The 11,773-nt window shown below is 46.5% G+C and overlaps 3 protein-coding genes across 4 annotated transcripts; 1 reads left to right on the plus strand and 2 right to left on the minus strand.

The window, feature by feature from the left end:
- Positions 1-368: 368 nt before the first annotated feature.
- On the minus strand, positions 369-1,283 carry LOC107280788 (LEAF RUST 10 DISEASE-RESISTANCE LOCUS RECEPTOR-LIKE PROTEIN KINASE-like 1.2). The gene has a single exon (XM_026022607.2). The coding sequence runs from the start codon at positions 1,218-1,220 to the stop codon at positions 369-371; it is 852 nt and encodes a 283-aa protein (XP_025878392.1). The 5' UTR covers positions 1,221-1,283.
- A 113-nt stretch (positions 1,284-1,396) lies between these two features.
- Positions 1,397-11,137, minus strand: LOC4325670 (LEAF RUST 10 DISEASE-RESISTANCE LOCUS RECEPTOR-LIKE PROTEIN KINASE-like 1.2). Of its 2 annotated transcripts, none has more exons than XM_026022596.2 (8): positions 10,822-11,137; positions 9,292-9,407; positions 7,333-7,442; positions 7,141-7,262; positions 5,585-6,627; positions 3,272-3,304; positions 2,678-2,938; positions 1,397-2,590 (listed from the first exon to the last, which is right to left on the minus strand). In XM_026022596.2, the coding sequence occupies exons 5-8, from the start codon at positions 6,372-6,374 to the stop codon at positions 1,674-1,676; spliced, it is 2,001 nt and encodes a 666-aa protein (XP_025878381.1). In that variant the 5' UTR covers positions 6,375-6,627; positions 7,141-7,262; positions 7,333-7,442; positions 9,292-9,407; positions 10,822-11,137; the 3' UTR covers positions 1,397-1,673. The 2 variants fall into 2 exon arrangements, with proteins under 2 accessions (XP_025878381.1, XP_015642222.1); XM_015786736.3 differs by having other exon boundaries at positions 9,286-9,407.
- On the plus strand, positions 8,190-10,580 carry LOC107276391 (LEAF RUST 10 DISEASE-RESISTANCE LOCUS RECEPTOR-LIKE PROTEIN KINASE-like 2.5). The gene is made up of 3 exons (XM_015786748.3): positions 8,190-9,037; positions 9,177-9,209; positions 9,309-10,580. The coding sequence occupies exons 1-3, from the start codon at positions 8,296-8,298 to the stop codon at positions 10,421-10,423; spliced, it is 1,890 nt and encodes a 629-aa protein (XP_015642234.1). The 5' UTR covers positions 8,190-8,295; the 3' UTR covers positions 10,424-10,580.
- Positions 11,138-11,773: the final 636 nt, after the last annotated feature.

The raw sequence follows: 11,773 nt of genomic DNA on the forward strand, positions 1-11,773 counted from the left end.
TTTTTCTTTGAGAGAGTATGAGACCGCGTAGTAGTACGTACTTGGCTGCTAAGTTTCTGCACATCCGCGTTGTGATTTGGGTTGAGCGCACTACTCCACGAGAGAAGCGCACATCGGTAGAAACGACGGTACGACGCGTACTATTTTTCTTCTTCCAACCAATCCAGTCCGTCCAGAATAAGTTTTACCGATCCATGTCGGCTTATCCAAATTAGGTTATGGTTAATTGTACCTGGTCGCCTGATCGCGTCACTTTACGCGTGAAATTTCGTAATAAAGGTTGGGCGACAGAGGCGTATACTACGTCACGGGATTTATCATTATTGGGCTGGGAAAAACCCTGGCCTTTCTTGGGCCGGCCCAAAACATCACGAAACGGAACAAACAATGTATACGTGTACTCGAGTGGGCGTACCTGGAGATTTCGTATCAGCCCGCGCGGTGATTGTCACGGTCCGGAAGCACGCGAAGGTCCAGGGCTCGTGCGCCGCGCGCCGGCGGTGGCCGCACCAGCCGCCGGCCTTCTCGCAGTCGCCGCACTCGCCGTCCTCCAGTGGCCTCCAGCCGAGCTCGAACCCCATGTTGAGCGCCGGCACGACGGCGGCGTCGAGCGGGCTGCTGTAATTCCCTCCGAGGAGGGACCGCCTGAGCACCGGCATGCCGACGACGTCCTGGCACAGCGCCGCGTACCCGTACGGCGTGCGGTCGTCGCCGTCGCGGAAGACGTAGGAGTGGTGGCGGCCGTCGCCCTCGAGGCAGGCGACGAGGTGGGCCGGCATGCCCATGAAGGAGCAGTGGATGAAGAAGGTGAGGTTGGCGTCCCTGTCCGTCAGCGACAGCGGCGACCCCGCCGGGAGGGACAGGTTGCGGCCGACGAGCGGGCAGGTGTTCGACCGGGAGAACACCCCGAGGTCGAACAGGGACACCGTCCTGTCGCCGTACAGGATGTGCGTCACGGCGTACTCCCCCGACGGGAGCGCCAGCACCGGCGTGTCGCGGCGGCACTCCAGGCGCAGGCTCGGGTACCCGCAGTAGTAGGCGCCGCCGCCGCTCGTGTTGTCGTCGATCCAGAACGGGTACCGGATGTCGACGGCGTGGCCGCACCGGTACGACGGGCACGACGGCGTGGTGGCGTTCGGGATGATCTCTGCGGCTTCATGGGTGGTGATGAGGTTGCTTAGGAACAGCAAGAGCCAAAGAGGAGAGCTTGATGTTGGCATTGTTGCATTCTGCGAGATTGCACACTCTGCTGCACGACTTTGGTGAGAATCTTCAGTTGGTGAAACCACGCACAATTGCACATTTCAATTTTGCGTGAGTTATCCTTACGTGAATGACGGTTCATGCAAGATGTGTGAACCGTGAAGGTTGTTACTAGTTACAGAATTCTGTCAGGGGCATGCACAAAAAACTTGTTTTGTGACTGAATATGTTACACGTAGGCAAATTTTAACTTCTCTAACAGATCATCAAACTGCTTTTCTGAATGTGCCAAAGTAGCCAAACCACTGGCCAACAAGTTAACTCAGTTACAGCCAAAGACACATAAACCTCTATGTCTTTTTTCTTTTCATGGGAAACCTCTCTTTCTCTGACAAACAATAGCACACAACTCTGAATATTTACGGTGTCTGCAGTCAGTAGCCAGTATTTTCTGAACATCTTGTCAAGTCTCAGCTGCTGTTATTGGAAGTGGTGGATGGGCTAATCCACTGGTACATGACGCAGTCCGGAGAGCCGTCTCGGCTCTTCTTGACCAGCCCGGCGTCGTCCTTGACGTAGCCTACCTTGTCCATCCGCTGAGCTTCTCTCAGCGCGTCCAACACCTCACCGATCGGCGGCCTCACGTCCTGCTCCGGCTGCAAGCACCGGAACGCCACCTCGGCGACGAGATCGACCGTCCTCCTCGTCTCGCCGTCCGACGCGTACCCGAGCTGCGGGTCCACCAGCTGCTCCATCTCGTAGCTCTGGATCATGTGCACGGCCATGTTGGCCAGGTTGACGTCGCCGCCGCGCCGGTTCATGTCCACCGCCGGCTTGGAGGAGATGAGCTCGACGAGCACCACGCCGAAGCTGTACACGTCGCTCTTGTCCGTCAGCTGGTAGCACTGGTGGTACATCGGGTCGAGGTACCCCGGCGTGCCCTGCGGCGCCGTGGACACGTGCGTGGCGTCCGCCGGGAACAGCCGGGAGAGGCCGAAGTCGGCCACCTTCACGTGGAACCCTTCGTCGAGGAGGATGTTGTTCGTCTTCACGTCGCGGTGCACCACCTGCGGCTCCACCGTGTGGAGGTACTCCAGCGCGCTGGCCGTCTCGACGGCGATGCCGAGCCGCGTCGGCCAGTCGAGGGAGGACGACCGCGCCGCCGCGCCGCCGTGCAGGTGGTCGGCGAGCGTGCCGTTGGGGACGAACTCGTAGACGAGGAGCAGGTCGCGGCTGTTGGTCTGCGACGTGCAGCCGAAGAGCGTGACGAGGTTTGGGTGGCGCAGCCGCGACAGGATGCCCACCTCGTTCTGGAATTGCTCCACGCTCTTGTAGCTGTTCTTGTACAGCCGCTTCACCGCCACCGTGTCCCCATTCCGGAGTATCCCTGTAACAAGACATGTCAATGTTTTACTCTCAACTGATCAAGTCCGACATGGACAATGGGACACTGGCTTTGTGTATGATCTTGTACCTTTGTACACTGTGCCGAAGCCGCCGACGCCGAGCTCCCGGGCGTCGCTGAAGCCGTCGGTAGCCTCGTCGAGCTCCTCGTAGGTGAAGATGTGGGTATATGCCAAGCCGGCGAGGCTGAATTCTTTCGTGAGTGATGGCAATGGCGTCCCTCCATGGATGAGACCTTCAAAGGATGCAGATCTTTTCCTCTTCCTCCGGGTATACAACACAGTGGAGCCAACGCCAAGTATACCGAGACATACAACAGCCGCTGCGGTTCCTGGTTGTGACAGTGGTTGAATCACAAGAACAGATCAGGAGATGTCATATACTCCCTCTTTTTCAAAATGTTTGACACCGTTGACTTTTTAGTACGTGTTTGACTATTTGTCTTATTCAAAAAATTTAAGTAATTATTTGTTCTTTTCAAATCATTTGATTCATTGTTAAATATACTTTCATGTACACATATAGTTTTACATATTTCACAAATTTTTTGAATAAAACGAACGGTCAAACATGTGCTAAAAAGTCAACGGTGTCAAACATTTTGAAACGGAGGGATTACCATACTAGCCTATCTTGGTAAATGTTTAATTGAAATCAGCATTACCTGCGGCAATCTTGATTCCTCGATTAACCTTGCCTGCATGTAAAGAGCGCAGAGGAGGAGAATTAGCATATTATGAGAGGGAACAAATAAAGGGGGCTATAGCTTGGTTTGCTACCCTACTAAAATTTATACTTTATAAAAAAAATTGAGGTTGCACACAAATTGTTTCTTATAGGACATTATTGGCTTTATCTTGTACCTTTTCAACTCTACCCGCCAAAGTTTTGGTAGTGGACATCAAACCAAACAGACCATAAAATTTGCCCATGACGAAGAAACCAGAAATGACAAATTAGTAACCAGATGGTGTATCTTATCACTAACTAAAAATATTGACTATTTAAAGCTTGTATTTATAGTGCCACTTTAGTAAAGCTTTATCGCAACATTTAGTTTTTTTAATTATAATTTTGTATTAGTTTATCTGGATATTTTCTTTTTGTGCTCGTCTAGATTAGAGTTTGCTTGTTTTGTACTTTAAAATTCGTAGAAAAAGCTCTATTTTACTCCCCTAACTATTTCATTGGTTCACTTAACCCACAAAACTATTTTTAACTCATTTTACCCCTTAAACTATTAATAGCATTTCTCTTTATACGAGTTGTACTTTAATCTGAAATTTTATAGAGCCATAGATAACACCATTATCAAAGTTTCAAAAATACTTTCAAAAAAAAATCATGACTATCTGTTTAAAATTTAAAACCTCGATGTTTAAATCAAGCCTAGTGCTTTAAATATATGTATACAATGATAAAAGAAATTCTAAAAAATGTTGGGAGATAGGTTATGATATATCTATCAGTCCTTCCAAATTTCATTGCAAAATACAATTTATTTGGAGAGAAACAGAGAAGAGAAATACCATTAGAGAGCAAGATGATCTGTTTTCAATAATTTGGGGTGTAAAACAGTGGCTGAGCCATGTTAAAACTGTGGGGTCAGCTGACCCCACAGGTATTTGCAAGATATATATTGATAATATGAAAAATAGTGAAAAGTACATGAAACAATGAAAATTTGTATAGATTGACCCCCCACATTGTTATATATTTATGCATTTTGACCCCCACTGGGTTGAGAACCTAGCTCCGCCATTGGTGTAAAATGAGTCAAAAAAATAATTTAGAGGGTTAAGTGAACTAATGAAATAATCCGTAGGGAGTAAAATGGACCCTTTTCATTTTATTTTGAGCTATAACAATTTTTGTTTTACCCCTAAAGAAGTAAACATGTGAGCAGATAGATCTAATGGTTTAAAAAAATGATTATAGATGGGCCCAAAAGATTGGTTAGGTAATAATTAGCATAATCTATCTTATGATATGGATTAACCGAACTAATGAAAGCATAAAGTTTCACAGTAACAACAGTATGAACATTACAGGACTAACACACATCATTTTCTTCTTTTAAACAAAGAAGACTTCTAGGTCGTCCTAGTCCCTTTCACCTTTCCCCTGGATTTCATTTGTTCCTTGCCGGGTCTTAGTTCATGTGCCAGCCCCTTTCAGCTGATTAATTTACTCTATTCCCTAACATCAAAGGCATCATTTATCGACAAATGTAACTCTTATAGATGCATGCATATGCTACAATCCGATGTGGATGACATGACACATCGCACATTTTGATGAACTGAAGTAGTACTTGGCAGTTGACACAAGGTTTGCACAGACATATATGAAAACGATATGCTGTCACAACTGACTGCTCAACTTGATAGAGCGACTAACTGCTACCCTCTGCCTTTTTGTTGATTCCACTGCTAACGTTTGTTTTGAACAGTGCAGTAGGTGCTATAGGAGAACGAAAGAAAGAGGTTCAATGAAACAGTTTGCCATCAAAGATGAAACCGAAGCAATTCAAGGGAAGTTTCAGTCAAAAACAAAACGAAAGGAAGTTAAAAGAAATCAAATACACGAATTGACCATTTCAAATGATGAAAGTGCATTGTTATATTATAGTCAAGGGGAAGTGCCATTCATAGTTTCAGACCAGAGGTGGCGTCTTAATGTTAGCAGCCTTTGAATTTCTATTATCTCTACTCTTTATGAAAAACGAATAGCCAGCAATCTCTTAGCTCTAAGAAATAATGACCAACAAAATTTGCAGACTCGCAGTTTCCTAAGCTTGTTTGGAATTCTTATACGAACTTTTTCCCTCAAGGTTTGCATACAAAAAGCACAACCTAAGTGATAAGTAGGAACATGTATCTCAATGCGTGTAATATGCATAATGTATTCATTCTCACGCCAATGCAAAAGTATTTCTTCAAAAAAATTTTTTGCAAAGGTAGCAAACGCTCCTTACCTGATGGATGGCTTGACGTTGTGTTGGTACGGGTTGAATTGGAGCAGAGCAACCCGTCGGGGCAGAAGCACTGGAACGAAAGCTGTTCGAACCTGCACTCCCCGCCTCTCCTTCTGCACCCATCGCAGTCTTGATCTCCCATTACCGACCTCATCCATTCCAAGACGAACCCATCTTTGATCAATTGCTCGTAGTGTCCACTCACCGGCTTCATTCCATCATAGTACCCACGCACCGGCACGCTGACAGAGTTGCAGTTCCCTCGAACCCCGGACGGTGGTGTGCTGTTCCACTTGTCGGAGATGTAAGCTCCCATCGTCCGGTTTCCACATGGCCGTTGCAGCTGCCCAACGTGTTCAGGAATCGAGCAGTCATAGATGAATGCGAGATACTTGTTGGTGTTGCTGATGATGAACGGGTAGGGACTGAGGCTGGATGTCACGTTGAAATCCGGGACGGGGCAGTCGGCGTCGCCGGCGAAGGTGGTCTCTACGGCCGCCACCAGCGAGTTATTCTCGTAGAAAATACTGTCCACGCGAAACAGGTGGTCCCTGAACGTCCTGCTGAGGAACGCGCGGCCGGTTCGGTTGTCGCAGGTGAGGTCCAACACCGGGTAGCCGCAGGACACCGGCTGCACGCCGCTGAGCGAGAAGGGGTAACTGATGGTCAGGTTCCCGCATCTCGCCGGCGTGCAGCTTGTGTTGCCACTGGTGCTGGTCTCGTTGTGGCCAATTGCTGCCGCGGCATGCAGCAAGGAGGCGAGGGGGAGCAGTAGCAAAGCAGGATGCATCGCATCGGAGGAGAGAAAGAAGATATCAACGAGACAACAAGGAAGGAGAGGGTGGTTAAGGTTGCCGGCAGATTCTTGTTTGCATCCGTGCAAGCGGAGGGTGGAGTGGACTTTGGAGAGATGAAGAGAGCGAACCACCGCTGCTGCTGCTTCGGTCACAACTCGCGGCCATATACTTTGACCGTGAATTCATTCGCTCCCTGTTTTTGTTCGCACCTAAGCTAGCTCTCTCCATCCTCTGTGGTGAGTTTGCCTGAAACGATAGGTAAAGGTAGAAGTTAATGGACCATATTATCATTGACCGACCCTTAGAACATGGCTCGACAAATTCTAGCCAGGCACTCCAAGCTCCAAGAGAAAGTCCGACGCAAGTTCCACGGCATCAATTCTTGGTCTTCTGGTTTCCATTTCAGCATTCAACACACAGGCTGTATATGTGACCACTTTTTGAATGGATGAGTATTTGAATATGATTGATGAAAATTCTATGCTGCTACCAGTAAATTAGACCTAAAAGTTTTCGATCATATCCTTTTGCTGGCCCTTTTGCTAAAGCAAGGTACTGCTTCGAAACTAATCATTGTGAAAAACTGAAGATGCTCACAAGGCACAACTATTGTGTTCTCATCAAACTAGTCTGGAGACTTTGGTGTCGTCGGCGTCAACAGAGAAAAATGATGCACCGGAATTTCTCTTTCTGCAGATAAAATGGCTATCTGAAACTGAAAAAGGTTCAGAGGCTGAAAACTATGTACGCGAAGCTTACGTCGGAGGATGCAGTCTCCATCACTTCTTCCGTAGCTACGACGGCGCCATGGCATCGAAGTCCTTGTCCATCCATTCGCATGGCTCCATCCGCTCCAGCGAAAAATCTCTTCGCCGTGATCTCTGCAAGCGTGCATTATCCTAACTGCTACATGGAAATAATACAATAGTGTTGGATCGACTTTTTGTTTACCTGTGGAAAATCGAGCTTCGTTACAGAGAAAACTGGCATTTAGGAAGTAACTTGCATATGAGGTCACCTTCCGGCTCTGGCTTTCTTTCATGAAAGGTATACGCGTTGACCTGCTAGGCAGTGTAGTAAATTAAATAAATACCTGTATTTTCTTATTGAGCTCTTACAGGAGAGTGACACGTAAGAAGGCCTACATAAGCTAAAAAAGGAAGTACACTTGTTAATTACATAAATATTTGCCAAGCAAATAGGATAAAAACTATGCAGCAATAGGGCACACTACGGTTGCAAGTCTGGAAAGGAAGACAGATTGCCACTGAAAATACAGGCAAGTAGTGTCACAGAGTATTGAGTTGGCCACCAACCATTTCAGCTAAAAGATTGTTATTGATGAAAGGTGGAAACGGAAAATATTTCAACATAGCAAAAGGTTCATCTTTGAACTTGGTAGACTCTTACCATTAAACTACATCTAGAGCAGGCTTGAATTGTTAGAAAACGACAGGTAAACAACAAAGCTTTTTCAAGAACTAAACATGCAGATTTTTATGGTACAGAACCATTATAAGGAAAAAAAAAAGGTGCACCAACTATTCTAGTGTGGATTACATGAAGTATGCTATATATAAAGGTCTAAAACAACTAGAAGCACAGTAGGACAGTAAATTCAGGATTCCGAAGATGTGGCAACACTAGTATCTGTATCTTAGGCAAGAACAGTCTCACATGACGTCTCACTGTATGAAAACCTTGCTCAGCTATTCCCGTGTTAGAAACAAACATGTTAACGACGTATTTGTCATCAAATGCTAGAGTCCAATGCGCATGCGGCAAGACAAGTCCAAACAGCATCACATAAATTGCTAACCTTAACTTTCAAGCAGAACCAATTCACTTTCTTGTCTCAGATTTTTACAAGAAGCGTCAATTGCACAGAAGAAAAAAAGAATCCAACATTTTGCAATGCATACCAAGTTGCTCCTGTTGCCAATCTTGGCCTCTTTGCAGCTACTACCAGGCGCTGCCAATGGCGCCACCGTGGACCCAAGCTGCCCACCGGCGACATGCGGGAACCTGACTATCACCTACCCATTCTGGCTGGGCAGCCAGAACCAGTCGTCTTGCGGCCCACCGTCGTTCCAGCTCACGTGCAATGACAGAGCATCAGGTCCCTTCCTAAGAAACTCCTACATCAAGGTCCTCGGCTTCGATTATGGCCGCCGCTCCCTCGTGGCCGTGCACGCCCTCCTCGCTGCCGATGCTGCGTGCACCGTCATGTTCAACGTGTCCTCCGCCTTCGCGATCACTGACAGGTTCAGTATCAGCCAGAGCAACCGGGAGCTCTATGTGCTGTCCAGGTGCAGAGAGAGACTGCCACCGCCAGACGCTGTCCCGGTGACCAACTGCAGAGCCAACAGTAGTGGCATGTACGCCTACCTTGGGGGAAGCTATGGCACAGGCCAGACACCGGTGAACAATGGTGGTTGCGAGCTTTCAGTGTTCCTGGTGCTTGGGTCCAGCAACGCCGCCGACATGACAGCGGCAAATTACAGACAGCTTATAGCGGGCGGGTTTCTGTTGGAGTGGGAACCTGTTGGCGACTGCAACGCCTGCACAGCGAGCGGCGGGAGGTGCCGGTACGATGCCAGCACATCGGCGTTCGCATGCCTTTGCTCGGATGGTGGCATGAGACCATCGATTTGCGGTGAGCTAAGCATGCAGAAATGATAGTCTTGTGAAGCTGCATATATTCAGATTTCTGTTTTTCTTTCAGAACTAGCTAGTGACATATGCTGTGTGTGTGTGTGTGTGTGTGTGTGTTTTATAATCTTTTTGTCATGCAGATGGTAAGAACAGGGGCAAGTTGGCTTTGATAGGTAAACATTCTGCTTCATTTGTAACCTGGTTAAATTGTAGAACAGAATGCATTAACCAGAAGTTTAAGTTGCTTACCTGTACCTCTTCTTTACTTTCAGTATCTCTGTCTGCTGCGGCTGGCTTGGTTTTCGCCTTTCTTGCTTGGCTGATGTACCGTCAGAGGCAAAAGTTCAGATCAGCAATCTGCGGAGTTTACTCTGGCAATACGAAAAATGAAGAAGAAATGTTGAAAAAATGTGAATCTCTTGCTCTCAAAAGGTACAAGTACTCAGAGTTGAAGAAAATAACTAAATCATTTGAAGATAATTTAGGAGAAGGTGGCTATGGTGTAGTATTCAAGGGAAGACTACAAAATGGCAGAATGGTTGCAGTGAAGATCTTGACAGTATCAAAAGGCAATGGAGAGGATTTCCTAAATGAAGTTATGAGCATCAGTCGGACATCTCATGTTAACATTGTCACTCTACTCGGTTTTTGTTTAGAGGGACCAAAGCGAGCGCTTGTCTACGAGTACATGCCTAATGGTTCTTTGAAGAATTACATTCATTCAGAAAGTTCAAATCTAGCTACAGGATGGGAGATGCTGCTAAAAATTGTGATCGGCATCGCACGAGGACTGGAGTATCTGCACCAGGGCTGCAACACCCGCATCATCCATTTCGATATCAAGCCTCGCAACATCCTTCTTGATCATGAGTTTTGTCCAAAAATTGCAGATTTTGGATTAGCCAAGCTATGCCACCTCAACGAGAGCATCCTTTCGATGGCGGAAGCGAGAGGAACCATTGGTTTTATTGCTCCAGAAGTATTCTCCAGAGGATTCGGAGTTGTGTCAACCAAATCAGATGTCTATAGCTACGGGATGCTGCTTTTGGAAATAGTCAAAGTAAGAAAAAACATAAAAGGAATTGCAGATAATTTCAGTGAAACATTTTTCCCACATTGGGTTTATGACAGTCTGGTGAGTGAGATGCAATGTTGTGAAACGGCATATGGAACCGAAGAGATTGCAAGAAAGATGACCATAGTTGGACTGTGGTGCATACAAATGACACCTGAAACTCGTCCTTCGATGAGCAGGGTCATAGAGATGTTGGAAAGGAGTATCAGTGAACTAGAAATGCCGCCCAAACCATTCCTCTGCTCCCCCATCCACTCAACGAATGTTTCGTCTTATAAATCAGTCAATTTTACGATGTCTGCATCATCATGATATGTTGATATGCTGCATTATGCTACTATATTTGTAGTTCTTGTTTTTTAGCTGAGCACTTGTAATTATTTTCATTGTTAGTACCATATTAACATCAATGTATATATACATTCTATTTGAAAATCTAAGGATGTAAGTACGGATTCACGGTTATGAATCATGACTAGCACATAAAGGCGTTATACTGAAGAATTATCAGAGTTCAGATACTTCACTATCTCGACATCGTCAGATACAATTGGCCAAACGAACTTCACATGCAATTTCTATAAGGAACTAATTTTACAAAATGTTTAGCAGTCAATGCAACTATCTTAGAGGACAAAAAAAAAAACAAAGAAGAGTTTGCTTAAAAAAGGAACAGGGAATTCATGGCATGATAAAGATGCAGAACTTACTGGTAGTGGGCTAATCTGCAAAGCCGTCGGAGGAACACGCGCTTTCATCAGCACCCCTGCCTGCCTGCCTGGGTGGATGCCAATGCTCGTCCAGTTCCCCCGCCCCGCCGGCCACGGCAGTTCCCTTGCCCAAGGCACGACCGCATCGCCGCCACCCCAGTGCGGTTGACTTGACCAGTTTCCGCCGCGCACTCCGATGGCATAGCGCTGGAATCCGCTCAGGATTGGTCCTGCCGGTTGCCGCACTACCACCGCCGAGCCGTCACGGCGGCGGCCGGCGGCCGGGGCTGTGGCGGCGGCTCGAGGGGAGTGGAGCGAGAGAGAGAGAGAGAGAGTTGAGGCCCCGAAGAGTAGCATGACATGATACGGGCCCATGGGCCGTGGATAACCTGTAATGACGGGCCCAAACACCAAACTGAGATGGAAGAGAAGACGCTATGCAGAGATTTTTTTTCTAGTTTTAGACATTTTTAATTTTAAAAAAACTCTCTAAAAAGAATAATTAACTATTTGCCACTAGACCCACATGTCATATACACATGAGAGCCCACATATCATAGACAGCGAGTGACAAATAATCAATTGCCACAGCCCCCCCCCCCCAAAAAAAAAAGTTGATTCTAAATTTGAAGCACCACGCCAGTCTAATTGGCGGCGTCAGAAAAAACTGTCACGCCACATGATGCCGTTAACATATTTTAAAAATAGAGAGAATCCATTATATACCACTGACTTTATCATACGTCTACGATTTGCCACTGACTTTATCATGTTCTACAATATGCCATCGACTTTTGCTTAACTTCTACAATTTACCATCGCCGTCCGGTTAGTCTCCGTTAGTATTGTACAAATTTGTCGAAATGACCAAAATACCCCTGGGAGAAAAGGTTTCAAAATTTGGATAAAAATTATGAAATATCATATTTCAAGTTTTTGGTCAAATTTTGGA

Source organism: Oryza sativa, chromosome 1 (genome assembly GCF_034140825.1).
Source record: "Oryza sativa Japonica Group chromosome 1, ASM3414082v1".
Taxonomy (NCBI): Eukaryota; Viridiplantae; Streptophyta; class Magnoliopsida; order Poales; family Poaceae; genus Oryza; species Oryza sativa.